The sequence below is a fragment of the Schistocerca americana genome, chromosome 1 (genome assembly GCF_021461395.2).
Source record: "Schistocerca americana isolate TAMUIC-IGC-003095 chromosome 1, iqSchAmer2.1, whole genome shotgun sequence".
NCBI classification, from domain to species: domain Eukaryota; kingdom Metazoa; phylum Arthropoda; class Insecta; order Orthoptera; family Acrididae; genus Schistocerca; species Schistocerca americana.
The window spans coordinates 660,078,943-660,102,328 of NC_060119.1; the positions used below are offsets into that span (position 1 = coordinate 660,078,943).

At 44.2% G+C, this 23,386-nt stretch overlaps 2 protein-coding genes across 3 annotated transcripts in view; one reads left to right on the plus strand and one right to left on the minus strand.

The window, feature by feature from the left end:
- LOC124608342 (E3 ubiquitin-protein ligase TRIM23-like) overlaps window positions 1–3,139 on the minus strand; it is a 69,169-nt gene extending 66,030 nt beyond the window's left edge. Inside the window, exons 1-4 of the mRNA XM_047139978.1 lie at window positions 3,044–3,139; window positions 2,412–2,593; window positions 2,156–2,318; window positions 1,961–2,085 (exon numbers count right to left, since the gene is read on the minus strand). Coding sequence (XP_046995934.1) covers window positions 1,961–2,085; window positions 2,156–2,318; window positions 2,412–2,483 — 360 coding nt within the window. The 5' untranslated portion in view covers window positions 2,484–2,593; window positions 3,044–3,139. The remainder of the gene's footprint in view (window positions 1–1,960; window positions 2,086–2,155; window positions 2,319–2,411; window positions 2,594–3,043) is intronic.
- LOC124608316 (choline transporter-like 1) overlaps window positions 3,122–23,386 on the plus strand; it is a 176,501-nt gene continuing 156,236 nt past the window's right edge. Inside the window, exon 1 of one of the 2 annotated variants that reach the window (XM_047139977.1) lies at window positions 3,122–3,281. The gene's annotated coding sequence lies outside the window, so the exon portion shown is untranslated. The remainder of the gene's footprint in view (window positions 3,282–23,386) is intronic. The other variant, XM_047139976.1, reaches the window with a different exon arrangement.

Here is a 23,386-nt window from a genome sequence, read left to right on the forward strand (position 1 = left end):
GTTTCTTTTGTTTGTCACTGTTTCTTCTTTCAGATTAAATATGTATCATTCTTTCCTGGTATCTTCATTTCTCTTCATATCAAGTTGCTCATGTATTGCTGATTACCAAGTGTCATTTTTCATCCAGCAAGGCACAAACTGCCTGTTCAGATCTAGAGAAGACTATGGAATGTATATCAACAACTTTGAGAAGCTGGCCAGGGATATGGTTCACCATGTCTTGAATCTTTTTTACCTTAACTTGAGTAATCCCACTTGGCAGCCCTGAAAACTGCCAGCCTGACAAGACTTGTCTTTGGCAGCTTTATTTTACGTGTGCAATTCTATCTGGTAAAAGTATCCAGACAGAAAAGTATAAATTAAAATGCAGATAAAAATAAGTGTAGCAGAGCGAAATGTAAACATCTTTACACTTTTTATCCTTTTAATATGATTTTTAGTTAAATGTCCATACAATAATGTTGGTGAGTGCAAACTGCCATTATGTTCTATAATTTAAGTACTGTATATTAGGCCTACCTGATATTTTTGAAATGCCACTAAAGTGTGCCACATATACAGTACTAGAATTTCTGTAGCTGTATACTCATTTTATCATCGTATGCTGCCTTGGCAGCCAGAGATGGTGGTCGTGTGTGTGTGTGTGCTTTTTTTTTCTCTCTGTTCTGATGAAGAGCTGCTTGACTGAAAGTTTTGTTTGACAGTTTTTCTGTAGTGTCAATCTGCGACTCGACATCTCCGCAATTTGTTAGTAATTATACAGAACATAAGTGGTTCACAATCTCTAAATACCATCACTTTAGTTTTTGACATGGAAGATATCTAAATTATACTCTTCTGTCCTTTTCACAAACTGGTACAGCCTATACTATCTGCAAAAAACATTGTATTTAAAGTAGCATTATTTGTTTTGAAATGTAATTTCTGCCTTTAATGTTATTGTCAACATATGGATTACAGAGACTAGGTGATGGGATGGCATTCTTAGCATAGGATCTATCTTATTTCAGCCTGTGTCATTTCATTTAGCCTAAAATTTTAAAGTATGTTCTCTTATATATGCTTTGTATTACTGTTGCTTAATGCTGTGGAATATCCATCTACAGTAAAACTTGAAAATATTTTCTCTGCTCACTTTATCAAGTAGATAGCTTTATTACGACGAATCCTATACCATTGTAAAACAATCCCTTGTGGAATAAGTAAATATCAGATTTGACTTTTGCTGCTATATGCATTAAAGAGGTGGAAAGTAATGGCGTCTTTCTGTTGGGCGTATGTTACTATTCTCTAATAGGACAACATAATTGCAGAAAGAAACATCATACAACTGGGCTGAAGCAGATTGTTCAGCATTACAAGCCATCTACCTCATCACTAGGATGTACACAGTACATCTTGAGGCTTTTGGCAAGTCTAGACTATTCTTACGACCAAGGTGTTCACAGTGAGGTGCCGAGTACGTTTCACCATCAGGAATAATGGTGGTCACACACGAGTGCCCAAAGCCTATAGTAACTGAGGAGTCGTGGTGCCACTTGGGTAATTCAGATTTTCTTAAATCAAATGGAGCCTGTAGTTATTGAGCTCCCTGAGTGATCACCTTTCAGCATTGCCAGGTAGCAACTGTAGTTTATATTCCTATATAAAAAAAAACTACATGTACAATGAGCGTTACTACTCAAATTAAGGCGCGTATTCAGCAAATCTGATTTATGGATTGTTTCAATTTTCTCTTGGTCAAATGCGTACTGGAGTGGAAAATAATTTTAATTGTACAGAAATGGCTTGGAAAATTGTTAGCCTATTTTAAGTGGTTGAAAAATTCAAATCTGTATTTAATAACTATGAGAATACAACTGACTGTGGTTGATATGCTGAAAAAATGAACTGAACAAAAATCTGTTACACCTGTATGTGGTAAATTACAAATAAATCACGTCAGAAAAATCTAACTAACCTGACGTTCCTTCTCAAGTAAATCGGTATTAAATGAAAGATTTCCCCGCTCTTGTGAATTTTGCAGTCGTTCCAGCAGTTCTAACAATGCGAAGTTCTTCTTTAAGCCCCAGACTCCGGAATTTCCTGTGAATTGGAAACTATAGTTAAGTATTCTAAGTATGAATTTATAATCACAACAGTGAAGGATACTCACCAACAGGCGTTGGCTGTCTATCAAAGGGGCACTGTATGACATTATCTCTCAAAGGAAGGCGAAGGAGACAAGAATGACATACCGTATGACCACAATGCAACAATCGAGGTACTTTGTCTCCTTGCAAGCCGAAAACGTCCTCGCAAACCCGGCATTCGAGTACCTGAGAAAGATAAATTCAATCTTCGACCTGTACCAAATTATACTCATGCTGTTACCTACATACAACTTCCCCGTAAAACAGAGAATCACTCACGTTAGCTTTCAATGGAGTCTTCTGAGATCTCATGATAGTGCATGCGTTAAAGTGATTTATCTCACTCGCCATGTCACCGTAAGTAAGTATAATTAAACAAAATCAATGAATAATCCCCATATTCAACACAATAAGAACTCCTCCGCAGCAGACGACACAATCTTTCATAATATTTACCACAACTGTAAATAAACACAAAAGACAGCCAACGTTATCACTTACCAAAGATCTCGTAATATTGGAAATATCCCATATGACAACAATGATGCATTTGTTAGGTAATATCGGAGACGAATAAAATAATCACTATTTCAGCGAATTGAATGAGTGTTATTTTTCGATTTACTTATAGATTAGATCTGCATTTGTTACGCATCTTCACTGAGGCCAAGAGATATTTTGAAGACCGTCAAATTACTACTGCTAATTTGAGAAAACTACACGTGAAGTCTAATTAACTAATCTTGTTATTATGCTTAAGTGCATGACTAATCTTAAGGAATTATATTTCATAAGCAGCAGTGTTTCTTCGGCCGGTTGAATTACAAATGGAATAATTTTTCTGCGTGGTGTTAGCACTATTTTGTATGGAAGAAAATAATTTACAAACGACAGCAACATCCCTAAATGACCTTAGTCATGATAATGAGCCGTCCTTGGGCCAAGGCCTGTTCCACACTTGGTTTTACACAGCCGTCGTATCCGCTACAGGCTTCTATCGCTTGCGGTGACACACTGACACATCTTTGACGGGTCTCGAGCTCTCGATACTGTCATGTAGGGGGCCGGCGTCCAGTTGTTAGCCACTGTTTGTAAACATCAGAATTAGCCGATCGTGAGAGGTGGACGTTGGAGGTAACTGGTGGTAAGGTACTTTATCTTATCGCTTGTTGTTGTTGGATTAACGATATGTATGGGAACAATAGTTTCCATTGTTTCTTCTGAATGTCACAGAATGCATAAAGTATTTAATACACAATGTCTCGCTCTTTTAACTCTGTTAAAATGTTGTTGTCACGATTAACAAGAATTTGTGATGGTCATAAATCGTGTCCTATAGTATTCTCGATCTCTCTACTTCTCACAGGCACCACGAAGGCCACGCAGTGGTTTTCTTAAGAAGTTAAATCTGTAAGCCGCATTCATAGTATTTCTTTTCGTACGCCCGTATCCTTTAAATTCTCGGGATTAAAAACAAAGTAATTTTAGTACTACAGTACTATGAATGCATTTCAGGCTCATTTTTGTGGAGTAGATCTTTGAGATAGCCTGATGAATCATCATGATGCAAACGATATTCTTACTGATGATACATTTAATTTGTGGTTGTGAATTAAGGTTTGAGTTCTAAGACGAAAAGTTATTATCTGTTACTAAATTATTATTATTATTATTATTTGCTTTTTCATTTAAGTCTATAGAAAAAACATCTAGAGCAAACAGTTAAGGTGAATCAGGTGAGCACAAGTAGACTAAAACTGTAAACAGTCCATTACATAGCTCCAGACTTCTAGGTATGAAAGATGAAGTTTCGAAAGTTATTTCAGCAAGTTTTGCGTAGAGATGCTGTGCCTTTCTTCTGGAGGACTTGTGAGTCATCATAGAACATAGTGTTGTTATGAATCTTTGTACTGGCACATGGGCTATGACTTGGAAGTAACACTACAGAGGCGACCAAATTCAGCATATGCATCCAAAAGTAATAATGCTTCAACAGTACAAAATTTTCTCACTGAAATGAGATACTGCAGAGAGGTTTGAATTTAACAGAGAACATTGGCAGGTATGTTTACTGATCAGAAAGTAAAGTACTAATAGTCGAAACCAGCCATGCCGAATGCCACAAACCGCCCTTGGTTATACAAGACACCAACCAAAGTGATACCTGGAGTGTATCTTCTATATCTCTCTCGGAGAAGTTTTCAGTATTGACCAAAGTGAATGGACACAATAATATTGTCTTAATATGTTATATCTGCCCTTACTGTGAATATTTTTCTGTATGTTGTATAAAATTGTAACCAAATCTTATATATGTAACCCTGATACAGTCTGTCCAGTCATGACTGGTAAATGACACAGACTAGTAATAAAGAATTAACTAGCCCCCCTCTGTTGCCATTTTGGCTGCTCTACAGTATAGTTGTTATAGCTACACAAGTGACTAAATGTAGTTTCACTACTACCAGAGAGCTCCTTCATTAAATAAATCTACAAATCTGCAGAATTAGCTACAGGAGATCACTTAGAAGCGGAGCGCACAGAATTTATTGGCATGTTAGATCAGTTGTATACTGATCTAACACACCAATAAATTCTGTGCTCTCAGAATGTTTCTATATTACACATGTGAAGCAGTTCATCAGTTTCACAGCTTATTACTGGTATATTTGAGTAGGACAACATAGAGCTTCAGAACTGAATCAAGGAATAAATTGTCACAGAGGATAAAATGTAACATATTCGTATAGCTTAACACACACACACACACATTAATTCATCCATACATCATGTTATGTAAAACTCATCAACAAGGGAAGCCTTCAGGAACAGGAAATAAGTCAAGGTATACATTAACTAAATTGGCAGTATTTGCCAGCTCAGATTATTTCAGATCAAACAGTACTGACTATATCTATTAAGTTACTGTATCAAGCGTAATTTATTTTCTCTTTTTTTTCATTGCTTTTAATTTTAATTAGAAAGAGGTTCCGCACTCATCACCATGTGAATACACCATGAATCCAATAGCAAGCACTTAAACAGAGTAGCTTAGAGTAATTTCACCAGTTTACACATGTGAAGCAGATCATCAGTGTTTCACAGAATATTACTGGTATGTATTTAACAGGAAACAAAAGGCGTAGTTGTGAAATACCTGTGAAGTAAGCAGTCAGTCTTCATCTGACTAGGAATTAATTACATGTGGAGTTCCTCAAGGTTCCATTGCCTTTTCTTGTGTACATTAATGACCTCTCATCAGTAACAGTGCCATACATTAAGTTTGTTTTGTTTGCAGTTGATACAAACATTGCAATAAGTAGCAAGTCAAGTACAGATTTAGAAATAGCTGCTAATCAAATTTTCACTGACATTGATAAATGGTTTAAACCTAATTCACTCTCATTAAACTTTGAGAAGACCTACTATAAGCAGTTCAGAACCTGTAAGAGACTTCCTTCCAGCATGTCTATAACATATAAAGACATGCAGGTTGAAGAGGTTGACAGTGTTAAATTTCTGGGATTTACAACTCGATAATATATTCGGTTGGGAAGGGCATACCACAGAATTGCTTAAGTGCCTAAACAGGTCTGTATTTGCAGTAAGAATTATGTCAGGTGTAGGAGATATAAATATAAAAAAAACTTGTATACTTTGCTTACTTTCATTTTATTTATGGGATCATGTTCTGAGGCAATTTGTCAAACAGAGCAAAAGTTTTTAATGTCCAAAAGCTTGCGATAAGAATCATTTGTGGTGTAAATTCAAGAACGTCATGTAGAAGCCTGTTTAAGGAACTTCGATTCTAACCACTGCTTTTCAGTATATTTATTCCTTAATGAAATTTGTTGCAAGTAATGCATCTGTTTCCAAACAATAGCTCAATACATAGCATCAACACTAGGAATAAGAACAATCTATGTAACAACCTAAAATCACTTACCTTGGTCCAAAAATGGGTCCAATATTCAGGAACACACATTTTCAATAGGAACTGCTAGCAACCATTAAAAACTTGGTTTCAGTTAAAGCACAGTTTAAACAGAGTTTGAAAGACTTTTTGGTAGGCAACTCCTTCTACTCTGTAGATGAATACCTTAACAGAGACTGTTAAGTCTCTTAGTCACAACAGTAAAGGTTAGGTATTTTGTATATGATAATTTTATTAATATTGCATTACAATGTTTCATTCTGGCAGGGTGTTAATTCTGTAAATATTAGCCGCTCCAGTTTACCACATTGTACTCACCTATTTCGACAATCTCCTGACAAATGATCAGGGTAGTAAGCATTATATTCAAATGTTTTATGTTATACTTTCTGACATGTTCCACACCTATGAGAATCTTCTCATTTTTTGGGTCTATGGAACAAAAACTGAATCTAATCTAATCTCTACACCTCAGAATGGCCAGAAAACTCTGAACCAACTATCATAGCAGCAAGTAATGGATATCCCAGCAGTTTTACTGAAATTTTATCGGACAGTCCATGTTGAATATTTTATTTACTACTATTTCTTATATTCAAAATTTTTGCTGAATACGAATTTCATGACATCAGCTGCAGTGGGTTTAGATGTGTTAGTCAAATGTTACATGAACGTTTGTCCTGGGCTGGGATTTGAACTTGGATTTCCCACTTATCGCAAGTGGTCACCTTAACCATTTTCGTTATCTAATCATGATCCAAATATCCATATGTCACTGACCACTTCCTTATATTGCAGTCTTCTTATGTAGCTATCCCTTTACGTTCACAACATTACTTGGTTCCTGTTAAGGGATAATGACACTACCACAAGGGACCAAGACCATTTTTATCATTGTATACCCTGTCTCGGCTTATGAAAATTATGTATTATTTGACTGTCAGCAGCTGTATGAAATATCATTACAAACTTTTCACTTAATGTGAATTTCATGACAGCTGCAGTGGATTTAAATTTATTACCAAGTTGTGACATATTGTTTCTGTTGTTGCTGTTCTGGTTGGTTGGTTGGTTTGGAGAAGGAGACCAGACAGCGTGGTCATCGGTCTCATCGGATTAGGGAAGGATGGGGAAGGAAGGTGGCCGTGCCCTTTCAGAGGAACCATCCCGGCATTTGCCTGGAGTGATTTAGGGAAATCACGGAAAACCTAAATCAGGATGGCCGGACGCGGGATTGAACCGTCGTCCTCCCGAATGCGAGTCCAGTGCCTTGCTGTTCTGCTGAGCTTGATTATGGTGCTTACTTCATCAGCAAAGTGTACTACTTCTGCTTTATTAGTGTAAAATGGAATATCATTTATACATAGAAACTACACAAGTGGTCTCAGACTTGAAGCACATGGAGGCACTCAAAAGAAGATTCACGATGAGTGCTGCATGAACTGTCTAACATATCCCTCTGCTTCCCATCAGTTAAATATGAAGTGAACAATGTACTCATTGTACCTCAAAAGCACAGTCAAATGCTTTAGACAAGTTACAAATATATCCCAGTTGATGAAATCTTGTTGTTAAAGTAATTTAATACACAATCATTGAAATGTTAGACAGTACATTCCCTTTTGGAATCCAAATTGTGACAGATTCAGAATCTTACATTTGCAGATATGCTCAATAATTCAATACATTGACTTGTCCAAAATTTTTTCAAAGAACTTTAATAGTGAAATGGGTCGGTAGTTATATTGATCCTTGTACTTTCCTTAAAAAGGAATCTAACACTGGCATAAGTTAATCTGCCAGGAAAGAAACTACTGTAAAAGTGACACATTAAATATATATCTGATTACCACAGTTAAATCATAAGTGTATACTTTAACATTTCACATGCAAATATTTTTAATGCCCTGAGAATTTTTGCTTTTACGAGAGTTAATCGTGTTCTTGACTTCCTTGGAATAAGCTTGAGTGAGCTCAAATTCTCTGAATTGTTGAGGTACTGATTGGCACATGCAATGCAGTCTTTTTTCTTGTGAGCTAACCATACTGAATTTATCAGCTGCATTAAGAAAGTGTTAAAGCGAGCTGTTATATGTTCGGTGTCATTGACTATTCGATCATTATCTTTAGTTACTAGACCATTGTGTTCCCAGATAGATTTTTCTGATTCCCTTGTGACTATTTTCCATATTCAAACTCACTGGCAGATTAAAACTGCGTCGGACCGGAATTCGAACAAGACCGTTGTCTTTTACTGGAAAGCGCTCTACCTATTGAGCTATCCTAACACTCAGTGTCCTGCTCTCCCAGCTTTATTTCCATCAGGATCTCATCTCCTTCTTTCCAAATTTCACAGAAGTTCTCCCACATACCTTGCTGGTCGAGGACTCCCAGAAGAAAGGATGTTGCAGAGATGTGGCTTAGTCACGGTGAGGGAGAATTGCTTCCAGAATGAATTTCCACTCTGCTGTAGTTTGTGCAAACCCATAGGCTGTGGCCAAGAGATTTCTCCACATTATCCTTTCTTCCATAAGAGGTATGCAGGAGAACTTATATGAAGTGTGGATTGTAGAAAAGGGGTATTGGCAAAAGTAAATCTGTGAGTTTTGCTTGAATAGCTGAGTGGGTAGAGCACTTTTCCACAAAACACAAATGTCCCAAGTTTGAGTTCTGGCTTGCCACAGTTTTAATCTGCCAAGAAGTGTCAAACCTGTAAACTCTATGCTGCAGAGTGAAAATTCATTCTGGATACACTTGTTATTTTTTGATTTCATATTCAAAACTCTTACCATAATCTGCAAGGTAACAAGTAAGCTATTTGATTTTTATAACTTTTCTCAGTAAAGCAGCCAGTGATAGCTACACTTAGTAGAATGCACACTTACGAAGAACCTAGGTTGCAATAAATTCACAGAAAAGACAAGATTCCATCCTATCCATCCAGTTCTCCTCACAAGTTCAGCATGTATTTGTTCAGGTTTTCCCGGCAATCTGTTGACATCTTGAGATGTTGAGTATCCTGCCAAATGGCGGCATTGTTCATGCACAAATATTTTGATCATGTGACCTGTTATCTTCATTAGGTGTTACCTGAGACTGTTGGTTGAGTGGAACGCGCCCTCATGGTTGGTTCCAGGAGTTCCATTTGCAGTCCCCTCACACTAGATTAGCCCATAAGCATTCCCTGTTTGGTTCACCACCCATGTTTACAAGCAGGTGTTCTATTTTTGGTCCAGTGCTGTTCTAGGTTTTCCCTCTGCAGTCTGCTCTTTCTAGAAGCTTTCTTAGGTTTCTCTCTGTTCACTGCACCTGGTCGACTGCTGGCATTGCGTCTTTGGTCCGGTACACCTGACTGCATGCTGAAGTTCCATTTTTGGTCCGGTGCAGTAAAAAGTGTTCTGCTCCCATTAGAAGACTCTTAACAACATTCCACCTTCAGTCTGGCATGCTTGGTGTTCTGTCCGGGAATTGGTCCCAATGTCCACACACTCAGTTCTTCCTTTTGTGGAGTCTGCAGCTGCCCCTGATGCATTTCCAGCAACTCCAGTGAATACTCTGACTCTGCTGGTTGGTACCCAGTGTCACCATTCATGAGGTTTTCCATCATCTTTTTCTTGTAAAGTGTGTCATAACACTGTTCCATTATCTGGGGTATCTGTGTAAGGACTCCCATTTCATCATAGTTCATGAAATGATAGTGTTCCAGATGGTGCTTGGCAATAGCTGAGCTAGCTGCCTCTCTTAGGTGTTCCTCTGATGTTCTTTGCATCTAATGTTCACTGTGCTAGTGGTTTGCCCATTGGCCACATTGGCAGGATGTATATTATAAATTCCAGGTTTTTGCAGTTCCAGGTCATCTTTCACATTTCCCAGTTGTCCTCTTATTTTTGTAGGTGGACAAAACACACACTTGATGTTATGTTTCCTGGGAATCCTACTGATTTTAATGGAAGTAGATCCCACATAGGCCAGGTACATGACAGTCTTTGCTTCATCTCATACTCTTTTTCTTGATCATGTGATGGAGCAGCTGGTTGAAGGGCCTTCTGAATCTGTTTGGCCGTGTATCACTTTTTGCAGAACACTGATCATTGGTGTTCTATTTCTGCTGTCAAACTACCTTGCAGTGACAAGGTGTGTGCCCTGTGGACCAATATCTTCAGGACTCAATTCTCCTGTGCTGGGTGATGACAGTTGCTGGGTTGTAGACATAAATAGTGTGTGTAGGTTTGTGATAAACACTGTGGCCATACAACCCATCTGCTCTCCTTTTGCAAGTATCTCCAAAAACAGCAGCTGGCCGTCATTTTCCAGTTCTATGGTGAACTTCATATTTGGGGGATATGAATTAAGACTGGTCAGAAACGGAGCGTCTTCCTACCATGAGGCCAGATCACAGAGGTATCATCTGAAGAAGCATAAAGGTTTGTACCTGGCCGTCACTAATGCTTCCTTGTCGGATCTCTCCATGAACATACTGGCAACCTCTGGACAAAGGTGGCTGACCGTGCCTACACCTTTGGTGTGTTTATAATGTTGACTTCTGTACAGAAAATAAGTTGAGGTCAGTATACGAGGTGCTATCCAAAATTTTCAGGACTGGTGTTGCCACCTGTTGAAAACCTTACCTTTGGACTAATGGTCACCATCACCCCCAAAGTACACACCGGTCTCAGCACTTCTGCCACTGCTCAAACGTTTTCTGGAAGTTCTATTCATGGAGGGTGTTTATCACCATCAGCAATGCTTCTTGAATCCTCTCTAGTGTCGAACCAAAGGCCTTTCAACTTGAGTTTCAGTTTTGGGAATAGCACGAAGTCACAAGGTGCAAAATCTGGTGATCACGGTGGGTGGGGTACAACCGCCATGTTGTTTGTTGCCAAAAAGATCCTGGTGAGCAAGGACGTGTGACAGGGCATGTTGTCATGATGCAGCAGCCAGTTCCCCTGACAGCAAATTTCGGGCCATTGTCACCGCATGTTTTCACGGAGCTGTCACAAAACATCACAGTGGGATGCGGAATTCAGTTTTTGGTTGGGTGGGACGAATTCTTTGTGCACAATTCCCTTGGTATCAAAGAAGACTATGATCATGCTCTTCACTTTTCTTTTCACTTTCTCACTTTTTTGGGTCTTGGAGAGCCTGGGCTGCCGGGGACGATTGTTGCTTTGTCCCCCAAACACTTGTTGAATAATTGCAAGGGTCTCCATAGCACTTTTCTGAAGATTCGCACAGAATTTGATACACACATGCTGTTCTGTTCACGGATCCATCGTAAAATCGCCACACACCAAACACAGAGTATTACGAAAATCACTGTGGACACGCAACACGTGCTCCCAGCTGAATGCCACTCTGCACATTAACTCATCAGATATGGAGCTCTCGCCTAGCATGCAAAGATCTACTACTCCTACTTTCCAGATGGCAGCACCAGTCCATAAAATTTTGGATTCCACCTCGTATGCTTGGACAAATCCAACGGAGCATCATCAAATTTCTCTGCAATCAGTTCCAGAGAGTCTTTCAGTGGCACCCTATTGTACAGGGATAACATTTCAAAACTGTCCTTTATATCAGATTCTGTGATATGTAGTTGTTTGAGATATCACAAGAAGTCTTCAGAGTTGTGGATGTGGTGATTACACTTCCCCACAAATGGGAACAGCAGTTTCTTCAAGTACTTTGCTGTTGAATATGTTGATACACCAGTGTTGCTGACAGTTGGGTGCAGTGGCATGTCTCTTTGTAATATCCTCCTATTAAGCAGTAATCGAAGACACTTTAAAAAATAACTGTGTATTAACAAAACCAGAATTCAATTATAATATCCTTGTATGAATATCTGCACAGCTACATACAACAGCAATATCTCTCCTATGATGTTGTCTCTGATATACCTACATAACAAACCCTAGAGTTGTGGCAGGCAGTGCTGCTGGTGTGTGACAGCTGATATGCAGCTGATGCTGACCAGGATGGATAGGGCCATGTCTGCTGGTGTGGAGTGCTGAGACGAAAACTGCTGGTACTGCCAACTTGTAGTGCTGAAATTGAACTGCTGATGTACTGTACGTCTCCTGATTAACTGAAAACTTTAGAGAAGACCTCAGTTCATTTTTGCATTAGTTCTGAAATTGTACTGTAATCATCAGTGGAGTCTTAAATTGTTCAACAATTAACTAGGAAAGTTACAGTTTTGTTAGTGGTGGGTGTGATAAGACATTCTATGAAACATTACTGAATGTCTTCTCTGAAAACTACATAGAATAGATAGTTAGGAATCCCTTTCATGATGGAAATTTGTTGAATCTAATGTAAGAAAGAGATCTGACCTGGGTGTCCACATTGAAACTCGTATCAGTGACCATGAGGCTGTTGTGGGAACAATGATTACCAAAGTACAAAGAATAACTAAAACAATACATAATTGTAACAGTGTATAGGTGCCCCTCAGGGAATTTCTAGCTATTTCTAGAAAACTTGGATGCTTTGTTGTGCTATCTGTCAGACAGGGAGAAGCAAATTATCATTTGTGGGGAGTTCAATGTTGATACCCTGAAAGAGTGTAATAGGAAGAATGACCTTGTAGTATTACTCAGTTCTTTCAATTTGAGCTCCGTCATTGATTTTCCTACTCGGATAACAAAGAACAGCAGGACATTGATAGATAACTTTTTTATAGACCAAGATAAGTTTAAGGACATAAATGCTTATCCTGTTGAGAATGGTCTTTCAGATCATGGTGCACAGCTAGTTACAGTACATGACATAGCTCCATGCAGTATATCAAATCAGAATTTCAAAGCAGTGCATTCAATTAACAATATAAATATTGTAAACCTTAGGGGAAGCCTACAGCAGCTAGACTGGGATGAAGTGTATAAGGAATCCGATGCAAGCTTGAAATATAACTTATTTCACGATACATTTTTAAGGGTATTTGAAAATTGTTTTCCCAAGAAAATAGTTAAACATAATTCCAAGAAAACATATAAAAAACCTTGGCTAACTAAAGGAATAAGAATATCTTGCAACCGTAAAAGAGAACTGTATCTAACAGCAAGAGGGAGTACTGACCCTGAAATTGTTCAATATTATAAAAACTATTGTGCGGTACTAGGAAAAGTTATTAAAAAGTCCAGAAGCATGTGTATCATGTCTGAGATCAGTAACTCTGATAATAAAATTAAAGCAATTTGGAATGTTATTGAAAGGGAAACAGGGCAACCAAGAGCACGGGAAGACTTTAGTGCCATAAAACTGAATGACAAGTGTACTAACAAACAATCAGAAATTGAAGATATTTTCAATAATCATTTTTTAAATGTTGTGGAGAAAATAGGATCTAGATCTTCACTAGAAGAGGCAAGGCTACTAATAGAAGAGGCCATACCTGTGCAATTTGAAACAGCTGTATTTCCACGAAGTTCTTACGGAATTGATGGCATTTCCAGCAAGGTACTTAAAGCTTGTTCCCCACAGATAAGTAGGATTCTCAGCCACGTATGTAATAGCTCTTTGGAGCAGGGTGTTTTCCCCAATAGACTGAAATATGCCATTGTAAAACCATTTCATAAAAAGGGGTATACGTCGAATGTCAACAACTACCGCCCAATCTCTTCTGACAGCTCTATCAAAAATTTTTGAGAAAGTAATGTATTCAAGAGTAGCCTCCCATATTTGTAAAAATAAAGTACTAACAAAATGTCAGTTTGGTTTTCAGAAAGGCTTTTCAACAGAAAATGCTATATACGCTTTCACTGATCAAATATTAAATGCTCTGAATAACCGGACATCACCCATTGGTATTTTTTGTGATCTCTCAAAGGCCTTTGATTGCGACCCATTTTGCAGTGGCATCAGCGTCAACACCCCTGCGGGTTCGGGGGTTAGAATAGGCCCGTGGTATTCCTGCCTGTCGTAAGAGGCGACTAAAAGGAGTTTCAACCGTTTCGGCCTTCTATGTGATGGTCCCCCTTGGGGTTTGACCTCCATTTTTCAAAATTCTACAGAAGTACGAGCCTTTTGGGGAAGGACACCTTACATGGTGTACCACTGGTCCTAAGTGCACTAAGACCTTGGCACTCAGCATTGCACTGGCGTTGTAACCATACCCACTATTCCTCAAATTGGGCCTAAACGCCTGATGGGTTGTCCAAGTTATGCCCATAGTGCATCTCCATCTGCACCAGCGATCATGATGGACTTTCCATGGCACCAGAAATCCAGCACGGTAGCCAGCCCGTTGTGGTGGGGTCGTCATGTACCCTCTAGGTTGTAGCCCCCTGACAACACAGGGATCGTACTGCCGATACCTGAGCTGCACCCTCCCCACGTCGGCCAAGGAGTAGATGCCCGTCTCCTTGGGGCATCAGGACTCCCGGCAATGGTCATCCTGCCAGGTGGCCCTTGCTGCGGCTGGGTGGCGCCCGTGGGGAGAGCCCCTGGTCGGAGTGGGTGGTATCGGGGCGGACGTTTCGCAGATGAAATGTCAACATGTATCAGGTCGCTCTGCGGCCGAGTCTTTCAAAAGAAAAGGTACCGTTTCTAGTTCTGGTTCTCCTGCCCTTTCCCCCTTGGCCACTCCATGGGAGGAGGGACAGGCCCGCCGGCTTGGGGCGAAGTACTTCCCCCGCTATTTGGTCTGTTCTCGAACCGATGGGGGGACGTTCGCCACCTCCAAGCCCATGTTCTTTGTTCAGCACATTGAGGACGTCTTCGGGGAAATCGAGGCTCTCAGCAAGATGCGATCAGGGTCCGTTCTTATCAAGACCACCTCCACCACACAGTCGGCGGCGCTCCAGGCGTGCGACCGCCTAGGTGACATCCCAGTATCCATTGTCCCACATCTGGCACTAAATAGGACGCAGGGGGTTATATTTCATCGTGACCTCATTCTACAATCTGATGAGGAGCTCAGGGCCAACCTGGAGCGCCGAGGCGTGCATTTCGTCCGGCGAGTCCAGCGCGGCCCCAAAGACCGTCGCATCGACACCGGGGCCTTTATCCTCGCCTTCGAGGGGGACGTTCTCCCGGAGAAGGTAAAGGTGATGTGCTACCGGTGTGACGTGCGACCTTACGTCCCGCCTCCTATGCGCTGTTTTAGGTGTTTGCGCTTTGGTCACATGTCGTCACGGTGTGAGGCTGAGCCCCTTTGTGGCGATTGTGGACGTCCTCTTCGTGAGGAACATACATGCACCCCACCACCTCGGTGCGTTAATTGTCCTGGCGTCCACTCGCCTAGATCCTCAGACTGCCCCGCATATCAGAAGGAGAAGAAGATACAAGAAATCAAAACTTTGGATCGGCTCTCTTATTCTGAGGCCCAGAAGAAATACGACCGCCTCCATCCCGTGCCATTGACCACTTCGTTTGCCTCAGTTGTGTCCACTCCTTCCGCGGTATCCTCACCCCTATCCTGTCCCCCCTCCGCCTCCTCCGCCCATCAGGGGGCTCTGCCTCCGCCTCCCAAATCCCTCCCTTCCAAATCCTCCTCCCCCGTGGCCCCCACCCCCTGTGCCCCAGGGGCCACCCTTCCTCCTCCTCCTCCTCCTCCCCCCACGCCACCTGAGAAGCGATCCTCTTCTCAGGCGTCCATCGGGGAAACGTTCCGGACCCCAGCTTCCGAGGTCCGGCGTTCCAAAACGGACCCCGCGCGTGAAGACCTTCTTCGGGTCCAGCCCACCATCCCTGTGCCTCCTCGGCCTTCCAAGAAGGCCTCCAAGAAGAAGTCTCTATCCCCCTCTCCACCCCGGCGCGTTTCGTCTGACGCTCCATCCATGAGTCGCTGCTCCCGGCCGTCCTCAGTTTCGCGGGGATGCTCTGCTGCCAGGCGCTCCGCCGGCCTTTCGTCGGCAAATGATGCAGCCCCTCCTACACAACCAGAGACAGCGGCCGCGGCTGGCGACGAGTCGATGGAGCCCGATCCACCTCCCGTCGGTTGTAGCGTTGTTCCCTCGCAACCTGGCCCTCCGCAGCCGTCGAGGTGACCAGCTCTTCCCCCGTCTCGTTCCCCCAACCTTTTGACTAGCGATGGCGTTGTTTCATTGGAACATAAGAGGTATTCGATCTAATCGGGAGGAATTACAACTGCTCCTCCGCCCGCACTGTCCGCTCGTCCTTGGTCTCCAGGAAACCAAGTTGCGCCCGACTGACCGTATTGCCTTTACCCACTATACCTCGGAGCGGTATGACCTCACCCCTGTGTACGGTATCCCAGCTCATGGTGGGGTCATGTTGCTCATTTGGGACGATGTTTATTACCATCCCATCCCATTGACCACCCCACTCCAAGCAATAGCTGTCCGCATTACTCTTTCTGCTTTTACTTTTTCAGTTTGTACCATCTACACTCCACCGTCATCTGCTGTTAGTCGGGCTGACATGATGCACCTGATCGTTCAGCTTCCCCCGCCGTTCTTATTGTTTGGCGACTTCAATGCCCATCATCCCCTTTGGGGCTCTCCTGCATCCTGTCCAAGAGGCTCACTCTTGGCGGATGTCTTCAACCATCTCAATCTTGTCTGCCTCAATACCGGCGCCCCGACTTTCCTCTCGGACTCTACTCATACCTACTCACACTTGGACCTCTCGATCTGTTCTACCACTCTTGCCCGTCGGTTCGAGTGGTATGTCCTTTCTGACACCTATTCGAGCGACCACTTCCCCTGTGTTGTTCGTCTCCTGCACCACACCCCATCCCCACGTCCTTCGCGCTGGAACATACTGAAAGCTGACTGGGGACTTTACTCCTCCCTGGCGACCTTTCCGGACCACGATTTTCCCAGTTGTGACAGTCAGGTCGAATACCTCACGGCTATTATCATCAAAGCTGCCGAACGTTCCATACCTCGTACTACTACTTCTTCTTCACATCGCGTTTCCGTCCCCTGGTGGAACGAGGCTTGTAGGGACGCTATCCGTGCTCGATGACGTGCTTTACGCACCTTTCGCCGCCATCCTACGTTGGCGAATTGTATTGAATACAAACAACTCCGAGCACAATGCCGTAGAATCATCAAAGACAGCAAAAAAGCTTGTTGGGCCTCTTTCACCAGCTCCTTTAACAGTTTTACTCCCTCTTCCGTCGTTTGGGGTAGCCTACACCGGCTGTCGGGCATTAAGGCCCACTCCTCGGTACCTGGCCTGACCTCAGGTAATGAGGTCCTTGTTGATCCTGTGGCTGTCTCCAACGCCTTTGGCCGCTTTTTCGCGGAGGTTTCAAGCTCCGCCCATTACCACCCTGCCTTCCTTCCCAGGAAAGAGGCAGAAGAGGCTCGGCGACCTTCCTTCCACTCGCTGAATCTGGAAACTTATAATGCCCCCTTTACTATGCGGGAACTCGAACGTGCGCTTGCACTGTCCCGATCCTCTGCTCCGGGGCCAGATGCCATTCACGTTCAGATGCTAGCACACCTTTCTCCGGCGGGCAAAAGCTTCCTTCTTCGTACCTACAATCGCATCTGGACCGAAGGTCAAGTCCCCAGGCGTTGACGTGACGCCGTTGTTGTTCCTATACCCAAACCCGGGAAGGATAGACACCTTCCTTCTAGTTACCGCCCCATTTCTCTTACAAGCTGTGTCTGTAAGGTGATGGAGCGCATGGTTAATGCTCGGTTAGTCTGGATTCTTGAATGTCGACGACTACTTACTAATGTCCAATGCGGCTTTCGTCGCCGCCGCTCCGCTGTTGACCACCTTGTGACCTTGTCGACATTCATCATGAACAACTTTTTGCGAAGGCGCCAAACGGTAGCCGTGTTCTTCGACTTGGAGAAGGCTTATGATACCTGTTGGAGGGGAGGTATCCTCCTCACTATGCACAGGTGGGGCCTACGCGGTCGCCTGCCCCTTTTTATTGATTCCTTTTTAACGGATCGAAAGTTTAGGGTACGTGTGGGTTCCGTATTGTCCGACGTCTTCCTCCAGGAGAACGGAGTGCCTCAAGGCTCCGTCTTGAGCGTAGCCCTTTTTGCCATCGCGATCAATCCAATTATGGATTGCATTCCACCTAATGTCTCAGGCTCTCTCTTTGTCGATGACTTCGCAATCTACTGCAGTGCCCAGCGAACATGCCTCCTGGAGCGCTGCCTTCAGCGTTGTCTAGACAGCCTCTACTCATGGAGCGTGGCAAATGGCTTCCGGTTCTCTGAAGAGAAGACGGTTTGTGTCAACTTTTGGCGATATAAAGAGTTCCTTCCGCCATCCTTACATCTCGGTCCCGTTGTTCTCCCATTCGTGGACACAACTAAGTTTCTAGGGCTCACGTTGGACAGGAAACTGTGTTGGTCTCCACATGTCTCTTATTTGGCAGCCCGTTGTACACGTTCCCTTAATGTCCTCAGAGTTCTTAGCGGTTCATCTTGGGGAGCGGATCGCACTGTCCTGCTTCGGTTGTATCGGTCCATAGTCCGATCGAATTTGGATTATGGGAGCTTCGTCTACTCGTCCGCTCGGCCATCCCTCTTACGCCGGCTCAACTCCATCCACCATCGGGGGATACGTCTTGCGACCGGAGCCTTCTACACTAGTCCTGTGGAGAGTCTTTATGCTGAAGCTGCAGAGTTACCATTGACCTACCGGCGCGACGTACTGCTGTGTCGGTATGCCTGCCGGCTGTTGTCTATGCCCGACCACCCCTCTTACAAGTCCTTCTTCGCCGATTCTCTCGATCGTCAGTACGGGTTGTATGTGTCTGCCCTGCTGCCCCCCGGAGTCCACTTCCGTCGCCTGCTTCGACAATTGGATTTTGCCCTCCCTACCACCTTCAGAGTGGGTGAGAGCCCGACACCACCTTGGCTCCAGGCTCCGGTTCATATTTATCTCGACCTCAGCTCACTCCCGAAGGAGGGTACTCCGACTGCAGTGTATTGCTCACGGTTTGTCGAACTTCATGCTCGACTTGCCGGTCACACCTTTATTTACACCGATGGCTCCAAAACTGACGATGGTGTCGGCTGTGCCTTTGTCGTCGGGGCCGCCATCTTTAAATACCGGCTCCTCGACCAATGTTCCAGCTTTATGGCCGAGCTTTTTGCTCTCCATCAGGCCATTCAGTATGCCCGCCGCCACCGCCATTCATCGTACGTACTCTGCTCTGACTCACTCAGTGCTCTTCAGAGCCTTGGAGCTCCCTACCCGGTCCATCCCTTGATTCAACGGATACAGCAGTCCCTCCATTCTTTCGCTGATAATGGTGGTTCTGTCAGCTTTCTGTGGGTTCCCGGACATGTAGGAGTGCCTGGGAATGAGGCTGCGGATGCTGCAGCCAAGGCTGCAGTCCTCCTGCCTTGGCCAGCCTCCCATTGTGTCCCGTCATCTGGCGTTCGTGGGGATGTATGTAAGAGGCTTGTATCGTTGTGGTGGGATGCTTGGTCATCCCTCCAAGGAAACAAGCTCCGGGCAGTAAAACCACTCCCAACTGCTTGGACAACATCCTCCCGACCATCTCGGCGCGAGGAGGTCCTTCTGACCAGGTTGCGGATTGGGCATTGCCGGTTTAGCCACCGCTACCTGCTCTCCGGTGACCCAGCCCCGCAGTGCACTTGTGGTCAGGCATTAACAGTGCGCCATGTTTTATTGTCGTGTCCCCGTTTTAGTCAATTTCGTGTTGTCCTGTCCCTGCCATCTACTTTACCGGATGTTTTAGCTGATGACGCTCGAGCAGCTGCTCGTATTCTGCGTTTTATAACTTTAACTGACTTGTCCAAAGACATTTAACCTTTTTACTTATTTTATCTGCCTCTTTGTCAGGTCCTTCTGGTGTCCCTCCATCCCCTTGAGTTTTAGCAGATTCCATGTGCTCTAACACCAGTGACTGGGCGCTAATGACCTCAGCAGTTGAGCGCCCTTAAACCCTACAAAAAAAAAAAAAAAAAAATCAGCGTCAGCCTCCTATCCAGCTGCTTTCCTTCATCAAAAACAGCAGGCTGAAGCTCTCACCTTATGTTTCACCACTTGTGAGTCAGAATCTTACAACGAACCTTTTACTGAATGGGAATTTATTTCTGCTCTATCTTCTTCTCATGATACGGCCCCTGGCCCAGATTCCATTCATAACCAACTGCTTCAACATCTCCGTACTCCACAACGGCAACATCTTCTTCGCGTGCTTAACCGTACCTGGCTCCAGGGTGACTTCCCTTCTCAGTGGAGGGATAGCATTGTGGTTCCTGTCCTTAAGCCTGGTAAGAACCCCCTATCTGTTGACAGCTATCGGCCAATTAGTTTGACCAATGTTGTTTGTAAGTTACTTGAACGGCTGGTAGCCCGTCGGCTCACTTGGGTCCTCGAATCTCGGGATCTATTGTCCCCTTACCAGTGTGGCTTTCGAGAGGGACGATCTCCAATCGATCATTTACTTCGCTTGGATCCGCAGTTCGGCAGGCTTTTTCCCAGCGCCGCCATGTGGTTGCAGTGTTTTTTGACCTTCGCAAGGCCTATGACACGGCCTGGCGCCATCACATCTTACTAACCCTTCATCAGTGGGGTCTTCGGGTCCCACTCCCGATTTTTATCCGCCAGTTCCTGATCCATTGGTCATTCAGAGTTCGAGTTGGTACTGCTTTTAGTTCTCCACGGACCCAGGAGACGGGCATCCCACAGGGTTCTGTCTTGAGTGTCCTTCTTTTCCTCATTGCTATCGATGGACTTGTGGCCTCTGTCGGTCCCTTGGTCGCACCTGCCCTGTATGTGGATGATTTCTGCGTTTGGGTTAGTTCCTCCTCGATACCATCTGCAGAACGGCAGCTCCAGGTGGCTATACGGCGTGCCTTTGCATGGACCCTCTCACACGGGTTTCAATTCTCTCCTTTAAAATCGCGGGTGGTCCACTTCTGTCGCCGTACTATGGTCCACCCTGATCCAGAGCTCTATCTCGCTGCACAACGATTGCCTGTGGTTCCACAGTTTCGTTTCCGGGGTCTTCTTTTCGACAACAAGCTCACTTGGCTGCCCCATATCAGACTCCTGAAGGTCAGATGTTTCCGTAAACTCAATGTCCTTCGCTTCCTTGCCCACTCCTCTTGGGGTGCGGACCGTTCCCTCCTCCTCCGTCTTTATCGTGCTCTAGTTGTGTCTCGTTTGGACTATGGTTGTCAAGTTTATGGTTCAGCTGCTCCTTCTACACTGCACGTGCTGGATCCAGTCCACCATCGTGGTATCCGTTTGGGCACCGGTGCCTTCCCTACTAGCCCTGTTGATAGTCTCCTGGTTGAAGCTGGGATCCCCCCCCCCTTTCTGTTCGGCGGTCCCAGCTTCTGGTGTCTTATGCCCTCACTATCCGTTCTTCTCCCACTCATCCTTCCTATTCTATCCTGTTCCCAGACCATGGACGTCGCCCACCCGACTCCCGCCCTCGGGCGGGTTTACCGGTTGGGCTGCGCCTTGCGTCTCTTTACCATGATTTTCAGCTTCCTTCTTTGTCCTGTCTTCCTCGCTCCCTCCCCTCCTCCCCTCCACCCCTCCTTGGTTAGTTCCTCGGCCTCGAATTCGGATGGATATCCGCCGCGGTCTGAAAGATTCCCTCCCCCCGGTGGTGTTCCGTACCTTTTTCCGCCAAATTTTATGGGAGCTTCGGGATGCTGTTGTTTTTTACACTGATGGCTCTAAATCTGCTGATCATGTTGGGTATGCCTTCACGTCCTTTGTTGGAACGGAAAATCATCTGCTGCCACCTACATGTGGGGTGTTTACTGCGGAATTGATGGCAATTTCCCGGGCCCTTACCTTTATTAAACAATCCCAACACAACCGCGTTTTGTTATGTACGGACTCGATGAGTGGCCTTCTTGCTATTGACCGGTGTTTTTCGCGCCATCCCTTGGTCTCTGCCATCCATGACCATCTCGCTGATCTTCACCGTGCCGCTTGTTCCATTGACTTCCTATGGGTCCCGGGCCATGTGGGTATCCCGGGTAATGAGCTCGCTGATCGTTTGGCTGGGGGAGCAGTTTCTTACCCCCCATTTTCTGTAACCCCTCCTGCAGCGGATTTACGGCTTCACATCAAATCCCACTTCGCACAGTCATGGGCCAATTCTTGGGAGGCTACTCCACTGTCTAATAAACTTCGTGCAATTAAGGTGACACCAGGCCCATGACGTTCTTCCTTTCGCCTCTCCCGCAAGGACTCGACCACACTGTGTCGTCTCCGCATTGGCCATACCAGGCTGACCCATGGTTTTCTTTTGCGTGATGAGCCACCCCCGCTATGTGGTTGTGGAGCCTTCCAGTCAGTGGCCCACATTTTGGTTGAATGCCCCCTTCTTTTGGCTCTGCGTGCTAAGTACAGACTCCCCCACACTTTACCTTTGATGTTGGCTGATGATTCCCGGATGGTCTCTCTGGTTCTCGGTTTCCTCCGGGAGAGTGGTTTTTATTATCAGTTTTAAAGTTTTTAATCTCTCTCTGGTGTTGGGGCAGGGCGGTGAGTGTTTGGGTGTCTCCCACTGTAGGCAGTGTTCAGAGATTGCCGATTCACCTCCCTGACCGGAATCCTCTTTTTTTCCCCTTTTACTCTGTTTTTACCCCTTCTTTTTAAGGCTTGGTTAGTCTTTCTATTCCCATATGTACTTTCTGCATTATAGCAGTTGTACCTTTTAAGTCACAGGTGGTCTTGCCTATGCTGCTTCAGCATGGTGTTGGGTTCGTTCTCTTGCCGACTTCCCTCATTTGTTTTTACTAATGACAACGTGACTGCCGTTTTACGTTTTTCCCTTTTTCCGTTTTATTGTTCTGACTTTTCTGAGATGTCCCGTTAGCAGAATGGAGTCTATTTGAAACAAGGGACTGATGACCTAGCTGTTTGGTCCCTTTACCCTCAAACAACCAACCAACCAACCCAAAACAACAATGGGATTGTCACCAGTCCACAACTGTTCAATATTGGTTTAAGAACAATCTGCACAGTTTAAGCAAATGATTTGGCCATGCAGATCGCCAGACGTGAATCCCATCGAACATGTATGGGACATGATTGAGAGGTCAGTTCATGCAAAAAATCATGCACTGGCAACACTTTTACAATTATGGATCACTATAAAGGCAACATGGCTCATTATTTCTGCAGGGGACTTTCAATGACTTGTTGAGTTCATACTACGTCCAGTTGCTGCACTACGCCGGGCAAAAGGAAGTACGACATGTTATCAGGAGGTTTCCTATGACTTTAGTCACCTCAGTGTATGTTTGTACATTTCAGCTGTCTTTTGTGATCCAGCAAGAGCCGAGTCATTAACTCTAAATCTGAATGTCCTTATGTCTGTCATTACCTGTTGTTTCACATTTATCCCCTTATAATACTCCAGTGTTTCTGTTTG